Source organism: Juglans regia, chromosome 13, assembly GCF_001411555.2.
Source record: "Juglans regia cultivar Chandler chromosome 13, Walnut 2.0, whole genome shotgun sequence".
Classification (NCBI taxonomy): Eukaryota; Viridiplantae; Streptophyta; class Magnoliopsida; order Fagales; family Juglandaceae; genus Juglans; species Juglans regia.
In genome coordinates, this window is record NC_049913.1 from 9,536,544 (window position 1) to 9,563,265 (window position 26,722).

At 36.9% G+C, this 26,722-nt stretch overlaps 3 protein-coding genes across 7 annotated transcripts; 1 reads left to right on the plus strand and 2 right to left on the minus strand.

The window, feature by feature from the left end:
- The first annotated feature begins 1,996 nt into the window (after positions 1–1,996).
- LOC109019562 (2,4-dichlorophenol 6-monooxygenase) lies at positions 1,997–10,274 on the plus strand. Of its 2 annotated transcripts, XM_019001873.2 has the most exons (11): positions 1,997–2,371; positions 2,835–2,917; positions 3,040–3,175; positions 3,498–3,991; positions 4,076–4,123; positions 4,275–4,449; positions 8,218–8,330; positions 8,433–8,529; positions 8,667–8,886; positions 9,153–9,306; positions 9,571–10,274. In XM_019001873.2, exons 1-11 carry the CDS (start codon positions 2,152–2,154, stop codon positions 10,000–10,002), a joined length of 2,172 nt encoding a protein of 723 aa, XP_018857418.1. In that variant the 5' UTR covers positions 1,997–2,151; the 3' UTR covers positions 10,003–10,274. The 2 variants fall into 2 exon arrangements, with proteins under 2 accessions (XP_018857418.1, XP_035540475.1); XM_035684582.1 differs by lacking the exon at positions 1,997–2,371 and having other exon boundaries at positions 2,835–2,909.
- Positions 10,275–12,081: 1,807 nt separating this feature from the next.
- On the minus strand, positions 12,082–15,031 carry LOC109019550 (uncharacterized membrane protein YuiD-like). Of its 2 annotated transcripts, XM_019001863.2 has the most exons (6): positions 14,906–15,031; positions 14,490–14,790; positions 13,581–13,737; positions 13,303–13,353; positions 13,069–13,161; positions 12,082–12,290 (listed from the first exon to the last, which is right to left on the minus strand). In XM_019001863.2, exons 2-6 carry the CDS (start codon positions 14,615–14,617, stop codon positions 12,219–12,221), a joined length of 501 nt encoding a protein of 166 aa, XP_018857408.2. In that variant the 5' UTR covers positions 14,618–14,790; positions 14,906–15,031; the 3' UTR covers positions 12,082–12,218. The 2 variants fall into 2 exon arrangements, with proteins under 2 accessions (XP_018857408.2, XP_018857401.2); XM_019001856.2 differs by having other exon boundaries at positions 14,490–15,031.
- Positions 15,032–15,381: 350 nt separating this feature from the next.
- LOC109019534 (ATP-dependent DNA helicase Q-like 5) lies at positions 15,382–26,711 on the minus strand. 3 transcript variants are annotated; one of them, XM_019001839.2, is made up of 20 exons: positions 25,489–26,711; positions 25,357–25,410; positions 24,957–25,069; positions 24,580–24,792; positions 24,060–24,138; positions 23,684–23,737; positions 23,493–23,567; positions 23,276–23,329; positions 22,688–22,732; positions 22,509–22,603; positions 22,288–22,417; positions 20,455–20,553; positions 20,205–20,260; positions 20,006–20,108; positions 19,731–19,859; positions 18,255–18,424; positions 18,052–18,076; positions 17,844–17,959; positions 16,799–16,933; positions 15,382–16,097 (listed from the first exon to the last, which is right to left on the minus strand). In XM_019001839.2, exons 1-19 carry the CDS (start codon positions 26,644–26,646, stop codon positions 16,846–16,848), a joined length of 2,856 nt encoding a protein of 951 aa, XP_018857384.2. In that variant the 5' UTR covers positions 26,647–26,711; the 3' UTR covers positions 15,382–16,097; positions 16,799–16,845. The 3 variants fall into 3 exon arrangements, with proteins under 3 accessions (XP_018857384.2, XP_018857377.2, XP_018857390.2); XM_019001832.2 differs by having other exon boundaries at positions 15,382–16,101; XM_019001845.2 differs by lacking the exon at positions 23,276–23,329 and having other exon boundaries at positions 15,382–16,101.
- Positions 26,712–26,722: the final 11 nt, after the last annotated feature.

Here is a 26,722-nt window from a genome sequence, read left to right on the forward strand (position 1 = left end):
AACTTGTACGTAGTTAATCCATTGGGCTGGATAACTCTTAGGTGGTTATACAAATAAGGTAAGATAAAAATTAAAAATTAAAAATTAAAAAAAATATTATTATAATATTATTTTTATTTTAAAATTAAAAAAATTAAATTATTTATTATATTTTATGTAATAATTTAAATTTATGTACGTATATAGGATTACTTATCTTCAAAAGGTACCCATCTCAGAGCATTCACATTGGCTTCTTCAAATAACATTTCATCTTTAAATTTAAATAACTTTATCAATAGTTGGCCCACATTGAATTAGCCAAACACTTTTTATCCTAAATATCAACTACAGTAAATTCATCTTTTTCTTCAAATATGAAAAGTACTATTTTACCTCTAAATACATTGTTTATTAATATTGGCTCTCTCTCCCCCGTCTCCTTTTTCTTTCTTCTTCCCTTTTCTCTCCTGAGTATTGAAGATCGATGGAATTGTTTTGATAATATTGATATCGATTTTGTTTATTGGATTATAAAAATGAAAATGAATATGATTATTAGAAATTATAAGTGATTATAGGAGGTTATGAAAATAGAATTAATTATAAAATAAAAATTAATTATAAAATAAAAAAATAAAAAATAATAATATTTTATTATTATAGATAATGTGATGACTAATTCAATGTAGGCTTTATGTTTTGAATGATTAGTTAAAAATGAAAAAGTTATATATTAGTCAAAATTTAAAGAGTAAAATAGCCAATCCGATACCAACGCTCTCACACTCTATTCACGTTGTGCACGTGGACCTCATGTGCCGGTACAATGACTAAGGTTTTATTTAGATTAAAAAATGAGTTGAAATAATTTTAAATGAGTTGAATAAAATATTATTAGAATATTATTTTTTAATATTATTATTATTTTAAAATTTGAAAAAATTAAATTATTTATTATATTTTATGTAAAAATTTAAAAAAATTATAATGATGAGATAAGATGAATTGAAATGAATTTTCAAACCAAACCAGGGCTAATATTCTTTAGGCACTGCCAACGATTGAGTTTTTTTAGTGAATGTGGAATTTTCAGAGGAAAATTACAGAACTGAGAATTATAATGTCTTTTCTAATTGTGATTCACATTCACAACCAATTGATCTGCTTATTAGTTATTACATCAAAGAAAACCAACGGCAGCTTATTGTAATATGGGCTCCAATCTATGGTTTACTATCGTTTTTTTAAGTTTTATCTGATGTTTATCATTTTTCAACTAGCATCTAATTTCAAACATTTTATTAAATTAAGACGAAAATATGTACAATTCAAAATATTTAGGCATCATTTGGTTTGATTACAAATTAAATGATATAAAAGTTAAAAAATTAATAAAATATTGTTAGAATATAAATTTAATATAATTTTTTAAATAAATTTTAAAAAATTAAATTATTTATTATATTTTATATAAAAATTTAAAATAATTATAATAATTACATGAGATGTTATCAAACCAAACCAGGCCTTAGTATATGATCACATGTCTCTCTATCTGATTAATAATATTACATATAGTTGTAAAATATGTAAGTATGGTACAGTTATTTAAAAAAAATAGAATTTATTATTAAAAAATATATATATTTTTCATATAAATCTCATATTTATTTATTTTTTTAAAAATAATTACGTGATGTTGCACCATTGTTATAAGTATCATTTCTGAGTAATTCTACATACAACCGTGAAGTGCGTAACCGCCGCGTAATCGCTTTGAAAAAAAGTAGGGTCTACTATTTAAAAATTAATTTTTTTCATGTGAGTCCCATGTTTTATTCATTTTTTTCAAAGTGATTACGCGGCGGTTACGCAATTCACGGTTGTAAGTATCTTTTCTCATCATTTCTCGTTCCGATGACACAAGTCTTCGATCAAAGTAACGGATTATATCTACCCACGTCGTTCATTGTCGACCAGATCCACGTCTGACCCATTAATAACGTTTCCAACATTGTGGACCGCTCCGACGTCGTTTTGATGATGTTCTATACGTGATTTTACCCCTCCAGCCTGAACATGGCTCCGACTTCTTTCATCAGTCGGACTGCTTCTGTGTGAAAATAGCGACGTCGGTTTGCCGCTGTGAAGCTTTGTCTTTCAGCAATCATGAAGGTTTTGGGGTTCGCGAAGAAGAGCTTGAATGGTCTACACAACGATGGTATTGCCAGAATCAAAGCACACCCACCTCCGCTCAATCAGATTCGAAGAAGAGGCCTATCAGACTCCAACGTTTTTAACGGCCATCAAGAAGATACGGTGCTTCCGGTTCTGATAGTGGGGGCTGGACCTGTCGGTCTCGTTCTCGCTATACTTCTTACCAAATTGGGTATTACTTCTTCGACCCTAGTAATTTCTTTTCTATCTCGTTTGGCTGCCTAGAGAGTTTATGAAGTGAAAACGAAATCAGGATGTGTTGCTTTTATTCATTGTGTAAAAGATTTTTTTTTTTTTGTTGGGATAATAATGAAAATGCGAATCTGGATATATTGGTGCCATCGTTGTGTATTAGTTCTATGTTTAATTGGGCAGTGAATGCTGGTTTTAGTGGGAATTGGTTATGCTGGTACTTTGTTTTAGTTGGGGTGTGTGAGAATGTAATGGTTCATGTTGTAAGGCAAGTCATCGTTTAAAATGTTGGGAGTTGTTGTAGGAGGCTATTATCGTTCTTTTTGTTCACCATTCGGTGTTCCCCCTTGCGCATTGATGTGGGTGATGCAATTTTAAGGTTATAGTTTTACAAAAGTTCTCTCTTTCCACTGCTGAATTATCATCCCTAATGGTCTTTGTAGGTGTGAAATGTGCGGTGTTGGAGAAAGCCAAGACATTTTCTAAACATCCACAGGCACATTTCATTAACAATCGAAGTATGGAGGTTGGCTAGCACGCATAAAAATAAAATTCAATTGGGCTGGTTATTTTTTTTCCAAATTGGAACTCCTTTTATACTAATAAAAAAGTTCCAACTTCATTAAATGTGTTGATTTACCTTGTCAGGTGTTTCGCAAGATAGATAGGCTGGCAGAGGAGATCCAAAGCTCTCAATCTCCTGTTAATCTATGGCGAAAGTTCATATATTGTACTTCACTCACTGGTTCTGTTCTTGGTTCAGTGGACCATATGCATCCTCAAGGTTTGATTTTCTTCAGTATTCTAATATTGCCACTCTTTATGCAATACTGTTGGGTATATTTCCTACATGCAGTCATTCTTTCATGTAGGGTTGTGAGATTAAAACCTGTGGTGTGCTAGTTAATTATATGTGAAGTCATGGGTATTATTTTTGTTTATTGTGCAAGTGTTCAATGCCCTTGTACTTAAAAAAAGTGTTTGATGCCCGTTGATGTATGTCATTTCCTACAAGTAGGCAATGTGAGGTATGAGAACACTTTATGTGACTGTTGTGACCTTCAAAAGATCAAGCATGACATGATCCTCTTGTTTCTTCACACCAGATTTCGAGAAAGTTGTGAGCCCAGTCTCTGTTGCACACTTCTCACAGTACAAGTTAACTGCATCACTACTTAAGCAGCTCGAAGATCTTAGCTTCCATGTTTACACATCACAAGCCCTAGAAGGCCTGAATCATAGGCCCCTCAAGGGTAGGGAAATTTTGCTGGGGCATGAGTGTGTGTCCATTGATGCCACTGGCCAATGTGTTAAAGCAACTGCAGCTGTTCTCGAGGAAGGGAAGTATATGCGGAAGAATATTCAGTGTAACATCCTTGTTGGTACTGATGGTGCTGGAAGTACTGTCCGGAAGCTCGTAGGAATAGATTTGAGAGGTGAGAGAAACTTACAAAATCTTGTCAGTGTCCATTTTCTAAGCAGAGACCTTGGACAGTACTTGATCAATGAGAGACCCGGTATGCTGTTTTTTATCTTCAATACTGAAGCCATTGGGGTCCTTGTTGCTCATGATCTCAAGCAAGGGGAGTTTGTACTGCAGGTATTTCATGATTAGGTAATAATGCTATTATAATGTGCACTATATACTCAAATTTTGAATTACTAACTGCTCATGAATTTACAGATACCTTTCTATCCGCCTCAGCAAAGCCTTGAAGATTTCACTCCCAAGGTATAAAGGAAAATTACTAGGTGGCTTGAGAGAGTGAGAAGCCCTATAGAAAATCATGATACTTTACATGTGATGAACCTTCTGAGCATTTTTGAGCCATAGTGATGAATTTTATTGTTAGTTTTTCTGTGAAGGATTAAACTTTTTGTAGATATGCGAGAAGTTGATATTCAAATTGATTGGTCAAGAGCTTTCAGACATAGATGTGATTGATATAAAGCCGTGGGTGATGCATGCGGAGGTTGCTGAGAAGTTTGTATGTAATGGCAATCGTATAATACTTGCTGGTGATGCTGCCCATCGATTTCCTCCTGCTGGTGGTTTTGGTCAGTAGCCCTCTTTTGTGTGGACGTTACAATTCCTCTAGTATATATGATGCAAAGTGTTTTTCCCTGAAGCTTGTCTTAACATTGTGAACTATTTTAAATTAAAGTTAGAAAGAATCATGAATCACTAAGAATGAATTTGTTCTTCATGCAATGAGATGGTTGGGGAGAATCTGTTTCATGACTTGTGGCTTGCCGAGGATGTCAGGAGTTACTGCCTTTAAGCTATTATTTTGTATACTTGGACACTATTAATGCGTTGTGAATTAGATTTGGTGCATTCCCTAAGGTGCCAATGCGAAAGGGGGGAAATGCTGTGTATACATGAAGATTCCATACTGAGCGTGCATATCTTTTCACCTTGAATTAGGTTGTATGTGAATATTAGACAGTTTAGGAATGGTTTGAGGTTTGGAATTTAGGATTTTATGACATTTATAAACAACACGCACTTGTTTTCTGAAGTATGCAGGGATTTTTTGTATGTTGAAAAATATGTCAAACATTCATGGTGTGGGAGTCATGTCACCAGCCAGCTAATGTGCAAAAATGCTGATAATGAGTTTTCCACATATTTTCGTGAAACCTATAGTTTACTGGGTCATCACCTTCCATGCTTCTCTAGAATTAGCTTTCCATGCTACTCCATTAGTTTGAGACAAGGAGGTGAAGACAAGCTCCTCTGGGCTATTTCCAAGGAAGGGAAGTTCAATGCTTGTTCTTTCTATAATGATCTTATTTCCCATGTTAGTAATCCATTTCTTTGGAAAAGTATTTGACAGACTAAGGTATCTTCAAGAGTTGCATTTTTTGCTTGGACAGTCTCCCTAGGAAAGGACCTCACCATTGACAATATGAGGAAAAAAGACACATTGTTGCTATTTATTGGTGCTACATGTGTAACAGAAGTGGGGGAGTCCATGGATCACCTTCTACTCCATTGCAAGATGGCTAGTGCTTGGTGGAGTATTTTTTCAGTCAGGTTGGGTTGGCTTGGATCATGTCCCGAAGAATAATGTATCTTTTTGGCTCTTGAGGAGGGTTAGGTGGTAGCCCACTTTGAAGTGTTGTGGAAAATGTTTCCCACTTGCATCATATGGTGTATTTGGAGGAAAATGAATGATAGAAATTTTTGGGGTTGTACTTGTCCAAAAATAAACGTTTTTAGAATTGTGAATGGACGATGGAGGATATCAAGCTTTCTTTTCAATATTCTCATCCTTTGGATAGCTTCTATAGACTTCAATGGGCTTAATTTTAATGATTTTCTTGTAGCCTTTTCTCTTTCTAGATAGGTGCTTCTCTTGTATATTTCCTGTATACTTGGATTTCACATTTTGTGTTTTTCAATAAAATTTTATTACTTTAAAAGAAAAAAAAGATATTAGAGTTAACCTATAGATATAATTTTGAAATGGATACGGTACATACTTATAAAAAAGAAAGAAATGGATACTGTACACTCCTGAAACCAGGTAGCCTTTGTAGTAGGATTAGATGAAAACAATTGTCCATGTCCTGCTTGATGAGATATACTTATGTTGATTAGAGGAGGAATATTTCTAATTATTTTAGTCAGACTAAGAAAATTAATCTTAATTTTACATATCGCAAATTATTAAGTTCGGTGGTGGAAAAACTAATTTTGAAGCCGCAAAATGCATTTGTCAAAGGTAGACAAATTCTAGACTTGGTGCTTATCGCAAATGAAGTCTTGGATGGTCGATTGAAGTCTAGAGAACCCGGGCTACTTTGCAAGTTAGACATGGAGAGAGCTTACGATTATGTCAACTGGAAGTTCCTTCTTTACTTACTTGGAAGATGTGGTTTTGGGGGGAAATGACAGAAATAGGTAGAATTTTGTATCTCTTCAGCTCGTTTCTCTATTTTGGTAAATGACTCTCCGGTGGGTTTCTTCAACTCCTATCGTGGCCTGAGACAGGGAGATCCACTTTCTCCTCTTCTTTTCCTTTTTGTCATGGAAGCTCTCAGCAAGATGATTGAGGGCCTGGTGGATGGTGGGTTACTCCATGGTTTCTCGGTGGGGAATGCAATCTCCACATTTCTCACTTGTTATTTGCTTATGACACGCTCATCTTTTGTGGTGCACACCTTGGACAAGTCCAAGACTTGAGGGCGCTTCTCATATGCTTTGCTGTTGTGTTAGGTTTGAGCATTAACCTCGCAAAGTCAGAAATAGTGCCAGTGGGGGCTGCCTCCGATGTGGAGATTCTAGCTACTACCCTGGGTTGTAAGATATCTTCGTTTCCTCTGAAGTATCTTGGTTTACCATTGAGTGCTTCTTTTAAATCTGAAAGGATTTGGAATGATATAGTCGAAAGGGTGGAGTGCAGATTGGCTGCTTGGCATAGGCTATACTTGTCAAAAGGTGGTAGGTTGACTTTGATTAAAAGCACTATTTCTAACTTACCCACCTATTTTTTGTCTTTGTTCCCGCTTCCCATAAATGTGGCTAATCGCATTGAGAAGCTACAAAGAAATTTTTTATGGAGTGGATTGGGGGAAGAGTTCAAATTCCACCTGGTTAATTGGTCAACAATTTGTACCCCAATTTCTGGAAGAGGGTTGGGGATTCGCCACTTGATAAAATTCAATCAAGCTCTCTTGGGTAAGTGGTTGTGGAGGTACCAAAATGAAAGGGAGGCACTGTGGAAGTCAATTATTAAATTCTCAATTTGGGGAAGCTTGGGGATGATGGTGCTCGAATGAGGTATGAAGTACTCATGGAGTGGGCTTGTGGAAAAATATTAAAAGCCTTTGGGGGACCTTTCGGGGTCATGAACATTTTGTTGTAGGCGATGGTTTGCGTGTCCCTTTTTGGCTTGATATATGGTGTGGCAACCACTACCTATGACATACCTTCCCTGCCATCTTTGCACTTGCCAGAGTAAAGGAGGCATCGATTGCTGACCTTTTGGTCTTTTCAAATGACACCCCTCAATAGAATGTTGATTTCATTAGGGCAGCTCATGATTGGGAGTTAGAGTCTTTTACGGAGTTCTTTGCGGCATTATATTCCTCAAGTATTCCAGAGGGTTCCGGAAACAATATGTTTTGGAATCATTCTAAGAAAGGTATTTTCTCTGTTAGTTCTTTTTATCAAAAGCTCACAAACTCCAGAATGTCTATGTTCCCGAGGAAGAGCATATGGAAGACGAAAGCTCCTTCAAAAGCAGCTTTCTTTGTCTGGACAGTTTCTTTGGACAAGATTCTCATTACAGATAATTTGAAGAAACGTCGAGTTATTGTCATAGATTGGTGTTGTATGTGTAAAAAGTATGGGGAGTCAGTTGATCATCTGCTTCTACACTGCGAGGTGGCCAAGGCTATATGGGATGATTTCTTCTCAAGAGTCGGATTGTCTTGGGTTATGCCTTGTAGATTGGTGGACTTCCTCGCTAGCTGGAGAGGACTTCAGGGAGATTCTTAGGTAGCGGCAATTTGGAGATTGGTACCAATATGCATATATTGGTGTATTTGGAGTGAGAGAAATGCTAGATGTTTTGATGCTCAAGAGAGAACTTTGGTCGAGCTTAAAGCTTTCTTCTTTAAGTCGTCGTTTCTATGGGCGGGGGCTATAGTTTGTAACGGACTTAGTGTCCATGATCTTCTTTCTATTGTAACCTCTAGCTAGGTGTTTTTCATGTATACTTCCTATGTACCTGGGCCTTGCCTAATAGGCTATTTCTATGAATACAATATCTTTGATTACCGATAAAAAAAAAATAATTTACATAACTTGTGCAGGAATGAATACTGGCATTCAAGATGCTCACAATCTTGCTTGGAAAATAGCTTCTCTTGTAAAGGGTATTGCACCATCTTCAATACTCGAAACTTATGAAATGGAACGTAAGCCGGTATTATTTGATTCCCACTAATAAAAAAAACTAATTTGGTTCCCATTAATTTTAGTTCTGAATGTAAGTGAATCCTTTACCTATATTATTCGTCATCACCAGATTGCCGTTTTTAATACGACACTTAGCGTTCAAAACTTTAGAGCAGCCATGGGAGTTCCTGCAGCACTTGGTCTTGATCCAGCCGTTGCAAACTCTGGTAAATCAACACATCTTATTGCCTTGAATAATATCTATGTACACTAATCAATGAGTCAAGCCTTTTAAACCCTGAGATGTTTTCACTTCCTGTCACTGATGACGTGATACTTATTGTCCCTTTTTCTGGAATTGCAGTACATCAAATCATTAATGGTGGAGTTGGTTCTGTTTTACCATATGGACTACAGAGAGTAATTCTGGATGGAATTTTTACAGTAGGTCGTGCACAGCTCTCTGAGTATCTTCTGAATGAAAGAAACCCACTTGGTTCTTTGAGGCTTGCTAGATTAAGAAGTATATTTGAAGAAGGAAAGAGCCTTCAACTTCAGTTCCCTGCTGAGGATCTTGGTTTCAGGTATCACATCTCTTCAACTCAATATTTGGTTGTGCTGCTTCATTTAAGATTATTGAAGTACTTATCTAAAAAATTTAAGATTATTGAAGTGGGCTTCAACCCTGCGCTGAAATCCCAGAGTTGATTCAATTGAACTAGTCCCTAGTGTTGTGTAGCTCTAACTAATAATGTGATTTCATAGAAACATGCCCCTTTAATCAACATTTGTCAGATCAATTGAATGAGTGGTTTTTGAACATCTGTCTAATTATGGGCTACTGATTTAGGTACCTCAAGGGAGCACTAGTTCCTGATAGTAATAGTTCACTGGGTGCTCCAGAACCACCTACTGGTCGTCGGAGGGACTATGTTCCTTCTGCAGATCCAGGATCAAGGCTGCCCCATATGGATGTGAGGGTGTTATCTGATCTATCAAGTGAGGTATGTAGTCAGTTATTTTTGTTTTAGTTTTGGCTTGAAATTACCTCAAAGGGTCCTTTTGTCATACCAAGATTGCTAGATGTTTGTATGATACTTACATTAGACATCGTTTAACCTTTAGGTAACAAATTGCTGGATGAAAATTGAAATTGAGCTCCTGATACCCGAATTGTCAAACTTGGCAGTGTTTTGAATGCTTTTTATATGCTAGCATGTCATGTTTTCCATTTGTATTAATTTTAACGTGAGAAAACATTTTTGTAGGAGATCATTTCAACACTGGATCTTGTATCTAGTGACAAAGTTGAGTTCCTTCTGATTATAGCACCAGTTGATGAGTCCTGGCCTCTTGCTCATGCTGCAGTCAAGGTGGCGAAGGAATTCAAAGCTTCTGCTAAGGTATGTGTTTTATGGCCTAATGGAACTGTAAGAGGGATTGTAGCAGGAAGTAAGGTGGCATTGACCACTTTGGAGGATTATGTAAATGTTGTGGAAGTGAAGAGGTCACCAACTTCATCATCATGGTGGGATATATGTCAGATGACTGACAAAGGAGCCATTCTAGTTAGGCCTGATGAGCACATTGCTTGGCGTATGAAGTCGGGAATTGTTGGGGATCCTATTATGGAGATGGAGAGGGTTTTTTCCACAATATTGGGTGTAAAGCCAACACAAATTTATGAAACCAGCAACTAATCTTATGACCTTTATTTGAATTCTCCATCTGGTTTGGAAAGTGCTTTATTGCCTGCAAGAACAGGTGCCACAGATCTCTTGCAAACTGGATGTTGGAGCAGACCTGATTGATCAATTCTTTATAGACGATTCATAGAATATTTGACCGTTCGTGGAATTTGACCTTAAATTTCTTGGGTGGAAGCAAACCAATGGCAGAAGTTTCTGCTATTATAAGCTTGCTGTCCGTATTATCTTTTGCAGGTATATAATAATTTGTACTGTTATTTGAATGTTCTCTGTTAATTTTAAATTTTAAGACCAGCTCACGAAAAAGTGGCAACAATTCACTCTCCTAAAGACGTAACAGGAAAAGTGTAGAGCGAAAGAAACCGATAACGAAAACGAGACAAAAAAAAAGGGACCGATAGTTTTGTTTTGAACTATACCGACTAACGAGTGTAAGTTATGAAATCCCAATCTACTTGAGAGTGAGAAGTTCTTGTTTTTTTTTATAGTTCTTTTATTTATTTTTATATATATTTAAGAAGAATTTATCAATCCATATAATTAGATAAGGCCCAAGTACACATGAAGTATATAAGAGATGAACCTAATCACAAGTTAAGCACTGTGAAATTCAGCATAAAAGTCATTAAAACTAATCTCATTCAATACAATAACCTCCCAATATACTTTCTATCTTTATTTCATTTGTCTGCAGGGGTGGTGAATAGATTGGAGAAGATTTTTTGTGGGGGGTTTAGAGGATGAGAAAATATTCCATTTGATTAAGTGAGATAAGATCTGTATCCATTTATCTTGTGGTGGTTTGGGGGTTAGAAAATTGAGAACCTTCAGTAATGCACTATTAGGGAAATGGTTATGTTGGTATCATTGAGAAGAGGATGCTATTTGGATTATGTTATTGATGTTAAGTATGAGAGTATTTTGGGAGATTGTTGCTCAAATGAAGAGGGGCATATGGTGTGGGAGTTTGGAAATTTATCTAAAATGCATGGGAAGATTTCTTCAATAATTTCAAATTTGAGGTGGGAATGGAAACACGAATCAAATAATGGTATTATATTTGATATGGTAATGTTGCCTTGAAGAATGCTTTGCCATCTCTTTATAGGATTGCATTGGATAAAGGTGCTTAGTAGTTGATAACATGGACATTTCTACTGGTTCTCTTCAATTGTCTGTGAGGTTTATTAGAATTGTCCAAGATTGGGAGGTGGGGGATATTATTAAATTTTAATGTGCTTATATGCGCTGAATTTAAATACTAGAGGGGAGGATAGGTTGTTTTGGACCCATTCGAAAAATATGAACTTCTCGTTCAGATCCTTTTATAAAGTTATATCGACTCATTCTTTCATTGTTTTCCTTTGAAAAAACATTTGGAGGAGTAATGTTCCTCTCAAAGATTACTTTCTTTGGCTGGTTAGCCTCTCATGAGAAATATTGACTATCGATAAGTTGAGAAAGTGTGATCTTTTTATAATGGATTGGTGTTTTATGTATAAAAAAAAATGAGAAATTTGTGGATCATCTTCTTCTTTATTGTGATGTGGTTAAGGCTTTTATGCAATGAAATCTTTACTAGGCTTGGTATTGCATGAGTAATGCCTAGGAGGGTGATAGATTCATTGTCATGTTGGAGAGGAATACGGGGCAATCGTCAAATCGCGACTGTTTGGAAGATGGTGACTCTATGTTTAATGTAGTGTACTTGGAACGATAGGAATGGTTTGCTATTTTGATAATAGGGAATGTCCAATAGGATGGGAGGGTTCAGAGACTCTCTCTAATTATATCAATTACCGGTCATTTTGAAATATAGCTTAGATGTGGCTTGGACTTTCTCTTGGGGTAATACAAATGGTAACCTATCTCAACAAAAAATGTGGGACTTGATGAGATTGTAATACCCCATTGATGAGTGTAGGTGGTGTATAATAGTATATGAGATTTTAGATTGCTTGAGATGGAGAATGGTACAATTAGAAGGTTTTTTTTTTTTTTTTTAAAGATTAAACGCTATGCTGTTTTATATGAAAAGAACGCAGCTTAATATAAGAACATGCGTACAAGAGACCATGAACAAGAGCCTCGTATTCAAATTCGAAGGAGCCACCTAGAGTGACAGTTCTGACATCCTATTCCTCAAAAGAGACGTGGCAATCAGAGATGCTGTCTGATGATATCCGAGATCTACTTCAGCGTCAAGCTCAGCTGCTAGCCAAGGTGATCACATGGCCAATAGATGCCGCGGCAATCCCGAGCACTCCACCAGCAATAACCTGTAATCAAACAATGAAATGAACAAATGATTACAATAACTAACACAATTGATTTCTTTTAGCTCAGCCAAAAACAAAAATGCATGTAAGTTTAAAATATGGATCCTCATTGCACCATTCTTTATTGAGAGAACGGGGATGCCCCCAAAATAGAGGAATTTCACATTCCACCTTCATAAACGTGAAAATTAAAATTCTACAGTGATCAGCAATCCATGCACCATAAACACAAGATTGATGAGTTGGTTGCGTTTGGGTAGTGAGGTATTCTGTGAATAGTAGTGAAAAAGTAACGATAGAATATTGAATAGTAGTAAAACGTAAGTGAAAAGTAATAATAAAATAATGAATAGTAATGAGGATACCTCAGTAACCAGGCTATATATGGTATCACAGTGCCCAATACATTATGTGAAAGGCAGAATTTCTAGGAAAATGGGCATTTAAATTCTCTGAAATCTGAGCTTTTTAACAGTTTTAAGCCAGGAATTTAGCACAAGTCATTCAACTAAGTGCTGATATATATCAACATCGCCATTCCTACCAATCTACAGAGCAAATATTGTTACAAAGCATATTACGATGATCCATATAGCTACTATCTAGAAAAATATCCAATAAATTAAACAAAAACATGACAGGTTATACAAGAAAATAACAAAAAATCTAGATATATGTATGTTCCGAGATTTATAAACTAAAATGCCTTCAATCCTGATAGGTATGTCATGCGGATCTGCTGTCTAATCATAAAGGTAATCTGTGTAATAAAGCATACCTGGGGAGGGGTGTGACCAAGAAGTTCACGCAATGGTCTGCTCTCAGCCAGAGGATGCTCAGCAGGAAGTTCATACACAATTTGATTCAAAACCTGCAAAAAGATCCGGTTTCAATACATGAAACTGACTAACTATAATGAAAGCAAGACCAGTCGCATCTCAATGTTATAAATAGAGATCTAAACCAAAATGAATTCAAACAACAAAAGCTACGATCAACAAGAGCATCAAACCTCTGCCTGGCGTCCAGCATGTAATCTCACACCAGTGGCATCATACATCACCTGCCACCAAATTCATTACATCAGGAATTTCCTTAAGGGAAAACTTTTATTCGAATGATTCTTCTAGCACTTCATTTGAAAATAGTTAAAGGATGCAAATAAATGATGACTACCTCAAACATCAAAAGTGATGTTCAGACAATAGTATTTATACAAAGGTCTAAGGGGGTTTTATTTATGTTACTCAAATATGTGAATCCCAACTATGCAAAGAAAGGAAATCATACAACACATGCTAAGACCGATGCAATTGCAAATATGGATCCTCCAAAGCCTTCTTGGAACCCCACAGCCACAGTAAGAGCAGTCACAGTGGCGGAATGAGAAGATGGCATTCCACCAGATCCAACAAGCTGCTTGAGATCCCATCTTCTTTCATTATACCTGCGAATCTATAAGGATTAAGACTCTCAGGATAAACTAAATTTAAGCAGGACTGTAGCACCAATCTAAGCCGAAGCATCATATAGCTAGAAAGCTCTTTACTTAAGGTACAAAAGCTTTCAGATAATTAAGTAATTACTCACCCAACATTCCCTTTTCCATATCACTTATTAAAAAAAAAATAAAAATAAATAATAATAATAATAATGTCACCACTGGGTGATTAGAAAGGCAACCAATGCATATATCGCTTTTCCGGTATTATATCTAGCGCTGGTTCCATCGTGCCATTGGTTGATACTGAATTAACCCCACAAGTCGTCATTTAGAGAAGAAATAGGAAAGCAGCCGCACCCCCATGGTTTTGATGGGGGTGATGGACTTAAATACAGCTGGATATTAAAAAGAATAAAGTAGTACACAATGAACTTGGGTTTTAAGGCTTTTTGTCAAAATGACTCGCAAAGTTGCCATGCAAATTCATTTCAAGATCGGGGCAAAGCTACAGTTATTTTAAGATGTAATCAGAGAGCCAAATCACAATTTCTTTTTAAGACACGGTAGAAGAATTATATTTGATCCAAGGCAAACAACAAAACAAGACAATGAATCTTGTAACATCACATTTAAAAATTAAAAGGCGAGCCAAGAAAGATCCAGTTTTTTTCAATCTCTATTTTCGAAAACAACCAAAGCCCATTAACACACAGAGAGAGAGAGAGAGAGAGAGAGAGAGAGAGAGAGAGAGAGACCAGGTGGTGAAGAACTTGATGGACTGGGCAATGGCGAAGGCGGCGAGAGCAGAAAGGAGAGGGTAATTCGTAAAGATTGAAGATGACAAGGTCGATGATGAATCCGATGTAGCCGCCACCTCACCCATCTCTCTCTCTCTCTCTGTGTGTGGCTAGAACAGACGGAATCCCAAATCTCGATTTTCCGCGATACAATATTGTGTTGTCGGGTGTAATTACCTGTTTCTTTCGTCGAGAGGGAAAGAGACTACGGTCGTTGGAAGTGGATGGAGGAAAGATAGGACCGGCTGGTTCTGGGATCCTACAAAAGCGTTATTTTAGGTGGCGAGTTTCGATTCATTTGGATAGAACAAGAGAAGACCGAAGAGAAGACCGAGGAGAAGAGGAAGGAGGGAGACAGAACCAAACCAAAAAACCTTATTTAACTAACGGTCTTCGCCTCTGCCTCTCTCTCTCTCTCTCTCAACTGAATAAAGCCTCCTCGCTTGCTCAAATCATGGCTTAGAATATTCTACCCCTACCCCCTTCTCTTTTCTTTATTTATACATCTCTCTTTCCTTCCTTTCCCCCTAAACTTTTAACGTAATTGAGGGAACACTCTAAATTTCCATTTTACGGGGCAGGCATTTTGTGGATTACTAGCATTTTCAATGCTAAAATACACGCACATTCAGCTAGCTTTGTATGTGCAGCTCGTGGTCACAACCACATTACCCATTGACCAATAATAATAATAATAAATAAATAAATAAAAATAAAAGGGTCAGTCAACAGGATATCTCAACTAATCATGCGTTGAAGGTTTCTATAACTTGATCGAGCCAGCCGTGGACCGACTCCCTTAATTTCCTTTTTTTGAATCTTTTTCTAACGTACTATTCAAGCGCGACTGTTTTTTCCCTCTAAAGTTTTATAATCCAATCAAACAGAGCAACTTCTATCCTGCCATGACATCGTCTTCCGTGTCGAATAGATGACATTTTTGACTCGTAAGCCGGTTTATATGCATCCACATGTTATATTACATATCGAGAGTTCAAAAGTTTGTATTCATGGATCCTTCCCAAAACCCAAAATCATTTTCCTTTAGTTACAACAGGGTGTGCCGTTTCTTTGAAGTACTTGCAAACCCATCTGTCTCACTTCTAATTAAAGAATGCAAATTCTGCTTAGAAAATATTTTCTAATGAATCCTACAAAATAATAGTAAAGCTGATGATGAACCCCGCTTTAACGGCATCTTACCATTTGGTAGTAAGCATTGCAAGAAGACTATCATAGTTTGAGTCTTTTAACTTGTTTATGGCCCCTTAGAAGCAAACCTGCTTAACTCGATGCAAGTCCAATGGCACGGATTTGATGCAATCTATGGTGATCAGAATCCAGAACTGGAGTAGTCTTCATTTTCTTCTAGCCCTTCTCCGCTACAATCCCTTTGATGGCAGATGCAGATTAGATCGTTCCTACTGTTTATGGGTCCTAAACCCCTTGTACTTGGAATAACATTGCCACAAATGTAAGGATGGTAAGATGACGGCTGTAAGGAGAACTATGAGGATTTGAATCTTGACCCGAGCTCTTTCCCGTCATCAGAATCTCGGCTTAACCCTTCCTACCACAAAACAATGCCAAAGACAGTCACTTCGTCTTGATGCATTTTGAAGGAAATCAATAATTACTCAACCATTATAGTAAAAAATGACTTGTTCTACATTTTCAACGACAGGACAGCAAAACTGTAGTGCAGGAATAAAAAGGATAGAAATACCACTGTAGTTGACGATACAGAAAACTACTAGTGAAGCAATTGCCCAACTATTTCTTTTATTTTTTTAAGTTGATCATTCTTATATTTTTTTTAAGTAAATAATAAAATTAAAAGAAAACTAGCTTATAAATTAACATCAGCTAATAGACAACAAATCTATTTGGCAATTCTTATATTAATGAATATATTAAACACGAATTCCACTGTTTCTGGATATGAACATAAATTCTCCTATTCTGCTGTAATATATTTGGCTATATGGATTTGGATGTTCCCTGCAAGTACGGGCACGAAGAACATTAGTCGATCATGCACAAATTATGTTGCTGTAGAGGATTTTGTCCACATACATCCCACATTCATCTATTCTACAACGTCCCTTGTTCTAAATTGTCCATACCATTTATTTTGTTAGCGCCTTTGAACAATGACAAATAAAATCACCCATAAATCCAGGGAACATCTGCTTCTCATAGCCCAAAGAAAAAATAAGTTGAAGAAATGCATGATTCTTAAAAGATTATTTTCACCATTATATTACCTCCAGAAGCCCTGCAGTTTAGTTGCTGGATGCCTGATCCTGAACAGCTAAAGTGCATCCTTCCCAACAAAATTCATGAGTTCTGCTTTTGCCGCTTCCATTACCATCTGGAAGTCTATTTGTGTATATCTTCCCCTGTGACCCAGAAATAGCATACTGGCTCAGCTTCTTCCTAGGCGAAGAATTTTAAGCAACTACCACTAACTAGAAATGGTTTGCGAGAGCATACTTCTATGCTAATGGCTCAAGTGCATCCAAATTAAAGCTTGATTTACCCTAGACTTTTCTCACATGGGAGTCATTTACTGAGTAAAACCACTAACTTAAGAATTGCATTGCAATTTCCCAATCAAGTCATTGTGTCTTCATCGCATCAAAATTAGAATAAGATGATTCCATTTTTATTCACACCTCACAAAACATTCAAATCCATCATGACCCATGGATAGCGGATCTGACTGTTAAAAGGACTATGCAGGATCATATTTATTCTGGGTCAGAATGTACTTTCCATTTGTTTTTCTCTTTTACAGAATATCCATAAGAGCTAAATCCCAAATCCTTTCAAGACCCATTAGAAACTTTCTACCACTGAAGAGTTATTAAGAAGGAAAAAAAATCTGATAACCACATTTCCATGAGCTCCTTAAGGATATTGATAACTGTAAAAGATTAACATTCCTTTGAAGGCTATAACAGACAGACTGCATTATTTGGTCCAGGAAACCTCCTAATAGAGACCCATCATATACCCACATGACCTTGCACTGGATAGAAGAAGCAAGAAAACTATAATTTTGACATTTTTCTCGATCAAACTGACATCATACAATAGATTAGAAGCACTGATGCTTATTTTAATAATCACTGGTAGCAAATGAACAGAGGAGTTACAGAAAATATGTAAGTTAAGATTTGTTCCAGGTCTTTAAGTGGCTTATCCCCATCAATGATGAATGATGTTGACCTCACTAAAAGCCCTAAACAATGAACCAAAACCCAACTGTTTCAGTAAAAATTGGAAAGAAGGTTCATTTTGATATACCAGAAATGGGTTTTAGACCACATTGTAGAAGTATAAGCGGGGCTTGCAATTCCATGCATTATCCTTGCAACAGCTCTGGGGGTGAATTTAGCATGTGAGTTACTCTGTAGAAAGACCTGTTACGCCAAAAACAAATCAAATATATTGATACTGCTAAACACGAGTCTCCATTATTAAAAAATTTAAGCACCCCTGTACAACATCTCACCTTTATATCTGCTCGTAAAAATGGGCTGCACATGAAAATAATATGTTATCAGTTCAATGAAAAAGCATCTTCAAATAAAAACATGAATACTTGAGGTTCCAAATTAATTACATGAACAGTGGGATTCACACATTTGAAGTTTAGACATGCATGTGTAATATATTATTATGATAGAAGTCATGGTAGTGCGGATAGATATCAACCTGCTTTGACTCGTCTTATTAGAAATGTCCGAATTATCTTCTCCATTAAAGTAGGCCACAATCTTCCTTTGAAGGCATGATGTATGTTGACACCCATAGCAACCATGCATCTTCTCACACCCATTCACCGCAAAGACTACAGCATCAAACATTGCATTCAACTTCCGTACCTAGTCCAAAAAATAAGTATAGCATGTATCATTTGTAGGTTGAAACAGTAAAGAGCAAAGACTCTCCCCACCCCTCTTCAAGAAAAAAGGAAAAACATCTTAATAACTAATAAAAAAGTAACTTATAGACTAAACGATGAATAATCTTATATACAATAAAAAATGGCTAAGACATGACATTTATATGATGTAACAGCAATAATAGATAGTTCATATCATTAAGTTCATATGTTATGGACCCCTTGTCCCAATATTATAAATCCAAATTGAACCAACCAACTGAACCAATTGAACCACAAGTTGGTCTTCTTTTGGTTTAGTACATTTGTGGGTAAATCAATGGTAAAACGGTTGGCCAGCATGCCCTTTGTGGGTGTTAGGGCCAGTCCAACCAAATTTGACATTTTTATGTAAAACAATAAAAGCTACACTGTTAAGAGTTTTGCAATATCGATATAATTTTTTATCAGTAAATAAGAATTTTGTTAAAAAAAGGCATAGCCAAGTACATGGGACATATACAAGAGCAACACCTACAATATAAATATAATTAGGATTGTTCAAACCATGAAATTAATTATCGTGAGTCAATTTGAAAATTTTATTAAGCTTAATAATGGTAGGATTTGAACTATAACCATCCAACCAAGAACTAGATATTTCTTGCGTTCGCCCTACACTATTATGTAACTTTTTTTCCTAACAATATTACGATATTTTTTATACATAAATCAGCACAAAAATATTTAATTTGCAAATTTCATAGCTTAAATTCAAGGTTTATAATCATTTTAAAAACGAGAAATGATATTTACAGTCTTAGAGTGTACAAGCCCCACGCACTCCTTTTGGAAAAAGTGAATAAATATGGGACCTACATGAAAAAATTAAATTTTTTAATGGTAGACCCCACTCTTTTTCAAAGGGAGTGTGCAAGACTTGCACACCTTAGGACTGTATCTAGCATTACTCTTTAAAAATACAACCATGAGACCAATGATTTTCATCATTTTAAGTATACAAATCTAAAAAACTTATTTATGGATAACTTATGTTTCATATTTATGGTGTCACGGTCCAATCCCAATGGACATCGCCCATCGGTTGGACCTCCAACCCTTGAACCTCTCCTTTTATCGGTTCTTTCAGCCGTTTGGCTTGAAAACATTGGGCATGACAACACCGCCAAATGTCAATTGGAGCTTTGGAAAGGTGATTCAACATCCAACGCCAAAAAGCACATATAGATAGATGGATGGATGGATGGATGGATGGATGGATGCGCGTTAACAGTATAATCAATCACCTTGCTGATTTCGACTTCTGATAACCATTTTGTAAGATGAGCTGATAAAGAACAAAAATCCCCAGGGACTTCCATAATTGTATAACAATACGCTGGGTCCTTCAGCTCATATGTTATTTCTCCCTTTAACTGAGATAACAACAAAAAGAACAAGAGAAATAGTTTGATATCAATTAGCATCTAAAAGAGAGTGAGAAAGTAACATAATAAAGTTCTTCGAACTAGAGAAGAAAATAAAACATGAAATAACTTTGGTGTGGCCTAATATATTGAACCTTTAGATTCTGCAACTGATTGGATAGGTCAGTCGCTGTAATCCCAATGCTATTCGCCGTGGTGGGTATGTCAAAAACATGTTGCCCTTGCTTAGTTTCAGATCTGAAAAATCTCATTCAGCATAAGTTGATTTACTAAAGAGATCCATGAGCTAGTAGTATTTAGTTGCTTGTAATCAAAGTTAGAAGGTCTACTAACTTCTTAAGAATTGCTGCAACTGCTATATCCTTTTCAGCAAGCAACACTGGGGGAGTCTACACTTGAGAGATACCAAAATCTTTAAGCATGATGAAATGCATGGTATAACATGATAAATAAAGATAAAAAATCATCTCAATAAAGAAAAAATATAGCATACCTCCTGAACCCATCAGAACATGGAAGCAAGCTAACAGAAATAAAAAATAAAAAAATAAAAAAAAATATTGAAAAAATGTTTGCCACCTGCCTTATGGAAGTTTAGAGTGCAAGTTACATTCAGCTGTGGAAGTAAGCGCAAGTATTGCACTTCTCCCAACTCCAAGTGAGTTAGAATTGTCAGCATCACCTGCAAGAGCAAATACCAGCAACAAGCAATTCAGCACATAGAATATGCTAGAGGAGATTCTACAAGGCACGTCTCACTATTCACAGTTTTCAAGCACCAAGAAGACAGTGCTAGTGTCGAGCATCCATGCAAAAGTGCAAATTATGTGTATTGCATCAATCATAGGAACTATAGTCCTGAAACAGATAAAGGAGACAACAGAAAACATATATCATAGTATCTTCCACAACTTCAGCTGCTGCATGGAAAATAGGAAAATACTCCTTGCCTTCATAACACATGCCAGTGATCTAAACAGACCACATAGCTCAAAGTTAACCATTACATTGTTTGTCAGCTACACGTTAGAAAATCGACAGAGGGAGAAAGAAAGGACCCTACATAAACAAGAGTACCATTATAATCGACATATCAACCTCAACAAATTTAAGACATCAGCAAAACAGGGTCTCCTTCATCAGAACAAGCGTCTCCACCTCTTTATAAATAACTGAAATCAGAACTGATATAAATACTTCCATAAATAACTAGTAAAAAGGTAAGTACATTCACCAAGCCCTTATATACCTAGAATCCTAGGATCTTTTACATAAGTCAGCCACGTAAGGAACTTCATCCTAAGGAACTGATCCCTTTTTTGATGAATGCATACTCCACTTTACTCAATCATGTCTGAAATTCTTCTAAATGTTTGGATCGATCAATAACTTGCTCATACTAGAGATTTTCCTTTTTCTTTTGGCAAATGGCCTTCCATGGAAAGCTATCTTAGACGGTACTTTACATTGCCAAATGACCTTCCACTGAAAGTTATGATCAAGTAGATTGGTGCTTCTTGTGCAAGCGTGATGGGGAATCAGTGGATCATCTTATTTTATATTGTGAGGTGGCAAGGTGTTTATGGAATGAGATCCTTAATAGGACATGGGTGGCTTGGGTTAATCCCAGAACAGTTAGAGATATTCTGGGCTGCTGGACAGGGATTAGAGGGAATGCACGTTTAGCTGTTGTGTGGAGAATGATTCCTCATTGTCTTATGTGGTGCTTGTGGCTAGAAATAAATAAGAGGTACTTTGAAGACATGGAGCATTCTTTGGGGGAGCTGAAGCGATTCTTTTACAATACTTTATTTTCTTGGGCTTCGGCCATTATTCGTAATACAGATACTTTTCATGACCTGCTTGTATCTCTCACTAGTATGGTAGTACCTAGTTGTAATTAGGTTTCATGATCTATTTGTATTTTCCTAAGTAGTACTTTGTTTCTATTCTTATTTCAATAAATCTTACTTTTACCTATAAAAAAAAAAAAAAAGATTTTCCTTTTTCTTTTTCTTTTCAATAATCAAAATAAAGTGATCACTTTTTTTTATTAGCATCGGGTGTCCGAGAATAGCATCCCGACTAATCCCGGGGGTGCACAGGCCCTTCGCAAGGAGTTTCTTGCAAGTGCACCTCGGGTAATTCAAGGGGAAAATCCTTCAGTCCGATGGCCACTAGAAATTGTTTGCATCCAAGAGGATTTGAACCTTAGATCTGGAGAGAGCATACCACCAAGACCAAGGCCTTTACCACTTGAGCCGACCCCTAAGGGTTAAAATAAACTTACCACTTAACAAAAAGGAAATTGTGAGATGATGCCACAAGAAATGCCCAAAATTTATCCATAAACATCAATTATCTCTAGTAATTCAGTATTTAAAACATTGATACAGCAATGATACAAGGAAATGACCTCTTCTTTCATATCAAACTTGCGAGATGCAGATTCTTTGACTAATGAACATATTTTCCCATGCAAATTCTTTTCACTGGCGAAAACTTCACTCAAAAACTTGTTTATGGCATATTCATCTACTCCTTCACTGAGAACACCATACTGCAAGTCAGTTCTGGACTGATAAAGCCTCGTAGAAGAAAAGGTGAATAGCATAGGTGCAATATATATTTGATTACCTGTGCATAAGACTACGGAGTTTAAAGTACGTGGCATCATCAAAAAGGAGATGGCAATAGGACAACCTCCCATCCCTTCCAGCACGACCAATCTCCTACACAAGTGTATCATTCATTTCATTGAGCAAACATAGAGAAAATTCTGACAACCAAGCAGAGGTTAATAACCATATTTCCACCTGAACATATTCCTCTAAGCTTTCTGGCAAGCTGTAATGAATTACCTGGAAAAAAAAAAGTGAAGGAGGTTTTGATATCGATTGCTCTGTGATAGTTTCACGCAAGAGCATGGATATTACAATGGAAAGATATGTCAAAATGGACAGCTAAACATTCGTGTCAGTGCATAAAAATGCCAGCCGAGAACAACCAATCTTTTAATATCTCGGGGTCATAGACAGACTAGATGGAAGCATTTCATAGATTCCAACACCAGATTATTGTATCCATTTATTGCTCTTAACCATAAAAAAACATTTACTTCAGAAAATGTCATTTGTTTGAGATGGAATTAAATTGAGTGAAGGATAGCCCTAGGAAGCCTGGAGCACAGGACACAACAAATGCTGGAGCAACGGTATATGCACAATGAGTTCCTTTTTTTTTTTGTACAAGTGTGTATACACAATCTGTTTCACTATACTCTTGGCACGCCATCCTAATGTACCCCTTTAATGAATGAACCAAAAACTTCCCTATTGGGCACCAGTTCATGAGAATATAATGCAGAGAAATAACAATTATCATATCTATGGGTTTTTTCTTACAGCTCCCACATCCTGCTTGTCAAGTCCCATACCGAACGCCACAGTTGCAACAACCTTCCAAAAAGTGCAAGTGACTGATTCAGGCATGAGAAAGGTGTACGTAATACAACATATAGAACCACAAACAAGATGGACAAATAAGTGAATACATGATATAATTTGAACACTGAACAATGAGATATATTTCAGACTCCAGCCTTGAGAATAATTTTCTTACCACTCTAATTTTGTTTGAACAAAACAACTCCTGTGTGCGGGTACGGTCTTTAGCAGGGATTCCACCATGATAGCTCTAATAGCAAACAGCATCAATATTGTCAGGGTTGCCATTAAGCATTAAAAGCCCATAAAAGTATTGTTATCACAGAGATATTGTTAACATAAAAATTGGAAAAATGAAGGGCCAACCTTCGCAGAGATATTGTTGTCACATAAATATCTGCTTATTTGATCAGTTTCAGACTGCAAAAGCAAAATACAAGTATTAGTGACCACCCAAGCTATGCAAATGAAAAAAAAAAATACATATATTCATGTAATGTTCAACACCAAGAAATATTAAAGTGCACACTTTCATGATCCAAAATCAGGAGCTTTGGATGCTAACGCACAATACAAAGAGACATTTTTAGAAAATTGCAATAGATGAGATTCAACCTGCAGAGATGCAGAGAACCACCATTTGAACACAGCATTATGGAATCAAACGCTGTTGTTGTGTAAAAAAAATACCAAACCATAGACTATGAAGTATTTCAACAATCAATTAATTGCGTGTGCATACCTGAAATTTGCAGTATACAATGATGCTACGAACTTCCTTGAAGGGATGGGAGTTTAACAACATCAGCAAATCCTTCAACCTATTATATTCATTATAGTAATAATGGGTAAATTCAACAGTAGATTAGTTCAATTAAAGATGGATATTTTTTTAAGTAATCAATTAAAGATGGAAAATTGCGAATATAGAATAAATGGGAAATTACTGTTTGCACCCCTAAACGACGGCCATTTTGCATTACGCATCCTAAATTACCTAAACTAACAATTGGCACAATCTCAAGGTCAAATCTCAACTAAGGATGCAAATTGCCAAAATTTGGCAGTTTAAGGTGCTGATTGTCAGTTTTGATAGTTTATGATACATTTTTTTTTATTAACCAATTAAATCCCATTACGTACCATTGGCACATCCAATTACACTAGATTTATACATAATTTATGGTGCAAATTAAAATTAAAATGGTAGCATGGATTGCAAAATGCAGTTGTCCCTATATTAAAATACTATTTCCACTTGCCTATTTCCACTCAAAGATACTGACAACTGTAAATTGTCCCTTAATTGTGCTTTTTGGATAATATTGGTTTGCGGAATGGCGAGGGCAAACATTACGTCATGCAAAGTTGTGATAGTGGCAGTAGCAGTCATTGCAAGAATGCACTTAACATTGAGCGAAGCACGAAGCATTGATGCCCTGAGCCTCGTGTATGAAGGCCGAAAATTATGCGACCTGTAAAATTGTTCAAATAGGTTTATCCAAAATTTACACATAAGAATTTGATGTTAGCAGGAAAACAGAGGGCTATTACATGATCTTGATTAGAATAAGCATTGATCTCGCCAACAAGGCGAAACCCAAGTAGACAAGACTCAAGAGGTACTGCAACCACTCACCATTCAGATATACAGTGAGCTTCATCTACCACAACAAGTGATGCAGATAAATTGGTAGAAAATAATGACAAGAATTCTGCATTGAAAAATCTCTCTGGTGAGACATAAAGTACCTGAAATAGAAACCGCAATACCTTAGCTTTCAGCATTTACTGCAAGTGATAAAAACCTGTACTCTAGATGTGCTGTAGAATCTAAACATTACATTCACGAAATAATACCTATCAAAAAAATTACATTCATGAAAGAAAACCAACAATTACTTTGTAGCATACAAAACGGACGTGACACCCAGATCATGCTAGCGATATGATTCTCATCCTCAGTGTGTGTTAGCGCAGATATGTTCGAAAGACAATTGACAAACCTAAAACTATGTATAGATTGTTGATAAAAGCACCTTAATGGTCCTTTCTTGAATCTGCCTCAGTGTCTCCGAGACTTGTTCAGCTGTCTATAACAATAGAAAGCACATTGATCACGCAACCTGTACAAAAACTTTGTGTGAAAAAAGAGAGGGAGCATTAAGTACCTGATTGCTACAAAGAAGTCCACCCTGAATCATCGGGGGCAGCTGTTTCAGTTGATCGATCATCAACGCAATTAATGGACTCACCACCACCGTTATCCCTGGCAAAATCATCGCTGGCAACTGATAACACAATGACTTTCCGGCACCAGTCGGCAAAACCAACATCACCGATTCCCCAGCAAGCACCATCTTAATCGCATCTAACTGCCCATCTCGGAATGAATCATAACCGTACATGACCTTCAACAACTTCACCAGGTTCTCATCCGACGGCTCATTTCTAGTCACAGATACAACCTCCTCAATCAATTTGCTATCTGACTTCTCACTTTGGGACTCCTTCCTCTGCTTCTGTTGCACGCTTTCGACAACCAGACCGTCTTCTTCACATGTACTCTTCTCAGGCTCACCTTCACCTTCCAATTTTCTCCTACGTTTTCTATAGTTTTTTCGACCACCTGATACATAACTGTTTCTACTTCTACTGCCTTTGTTCAAAAACCTGCGCTTACTCCTATTCAAGTTTAGCCTCACAAAGTTCCCTTCATTGCTACACTTCCGCAACTTCACAGGCGGCTGAGGAGCTTTACCTCCTATCAAATTGGGATGTCTCTTCACCGGATTTGAAGTATTGACAGCTTCGCCTTTTGATTCTTGCGAAACCAAGCCTGATGCAAGTCGATGAGTTCCGCTACTCTCGACCTGGGATTCTGAATCGAACACGGGAGGAGGGGACGGGTCATCTTCGAAATTGAGAGAGGGCCTCCGGAATTTCGAGAAAGATGCAGAGCTGGACAGGTGCCTGGCGGGGAGGGTTTCGACCGTGGAGATTGCTGAAATTTGATCCGACGGGCGGCGGATTTGGAACGGGAGACCAGAGAGGGGAGAGGGGATGGGTGAGCGGACTTTGGCTGTGGGTGTGGGTGTGGGTTTGGGATCGGAATTTGAGGGTGGATTGGAAGAGAGTTTTTTGGACTTCAGAATGGGAGTAGAGTGATTGGAAGAGGAGGCTCTAACCCTAATTCTGGATTTGTTGGAAGAGCGAAGAGCAGGTCGTGGTGGTGGTGGTGGTGGTGGTGGTGGTGGTGGTGGATTTGGGTCTCTAGGAGGAGTGGCAGAAATATGAGAGCCATCGGAGGACTCTGAATCTGATTCCATGAAAAGATCGATGGATCGATTGACAGTAGCAGAGGGAAGGGATTCCTAATCCTATCCCTCATACTTTTCCCGCCAA

Excerpts from the sequence above, each read along its gene's own strand:
- LOC109019562 (XM_019001873.2), top strand. The coding sequence starts at position 2,152 with ATGAAGGTTTTGGGGTTCGCGAAGAAGAGCTTGAATGGTCTACACAAC. Across the intron at positions 2,372-2,834 it reads TATACTTCTTACCAAATTGG|GTGTGAAATGTGCGGTGTTG; the intron begins GTATTACTTCTT and ends TGGTCTTTGTAG. Across the intron at positions 3,176-3,497 it reads GGACCATATGCATCCTCAAG|ATTTCGAGAAAGTTGTGAGC; the intron begins GTTTGATTTTCT and ends TCTTCACACCAG.
- LOC109019534 (XM_019001839.2), bottom strand. The coding sequence starts at position 26,646 with ATGGAATCAGATTCAGAGTCCTCCGATGGCTCTCATATTTCTGCCACT. Across the intron at positions 24,793-24,956 it reads GCTCACTGTATATCTGAATG|GTCGCATAATTTTCGGCCTT; the intron begins GTGAGTGGTTGC and ends ACAATTTTACAG. Across the intron at positions 20,554-22,287 it reads AGTTTGATATGAAAGAAGAG|GTGATGCTGACAATTCTAAC; the intron begins GTCATTTCCTTG and ends TTGCTCTTGCAG.
- LOC109019550 (XM_019001863.2), bottom strand. The coding sequence starts at position 14,617 with ATGGGTGAGGTGGCGGCTACATCGGATTCATCATCGACCTTGTCATCT. Across the intron at positions 13,738-14,489 it reads ATCAAGTTCTTCACCACCTG|GTATAATGAAAGAAGATGGG; the intron begins GTCTCTCTCTCT and ends ATAGATTCGCAG. Across the intron at positions 12,291-13,068 it reads TTGGTCACACCCCTCCCCAG|GTTATTGCTGGTGGAGTGCT; the intron begins GTATGCTTTATT and ends GTTTGATTACAG.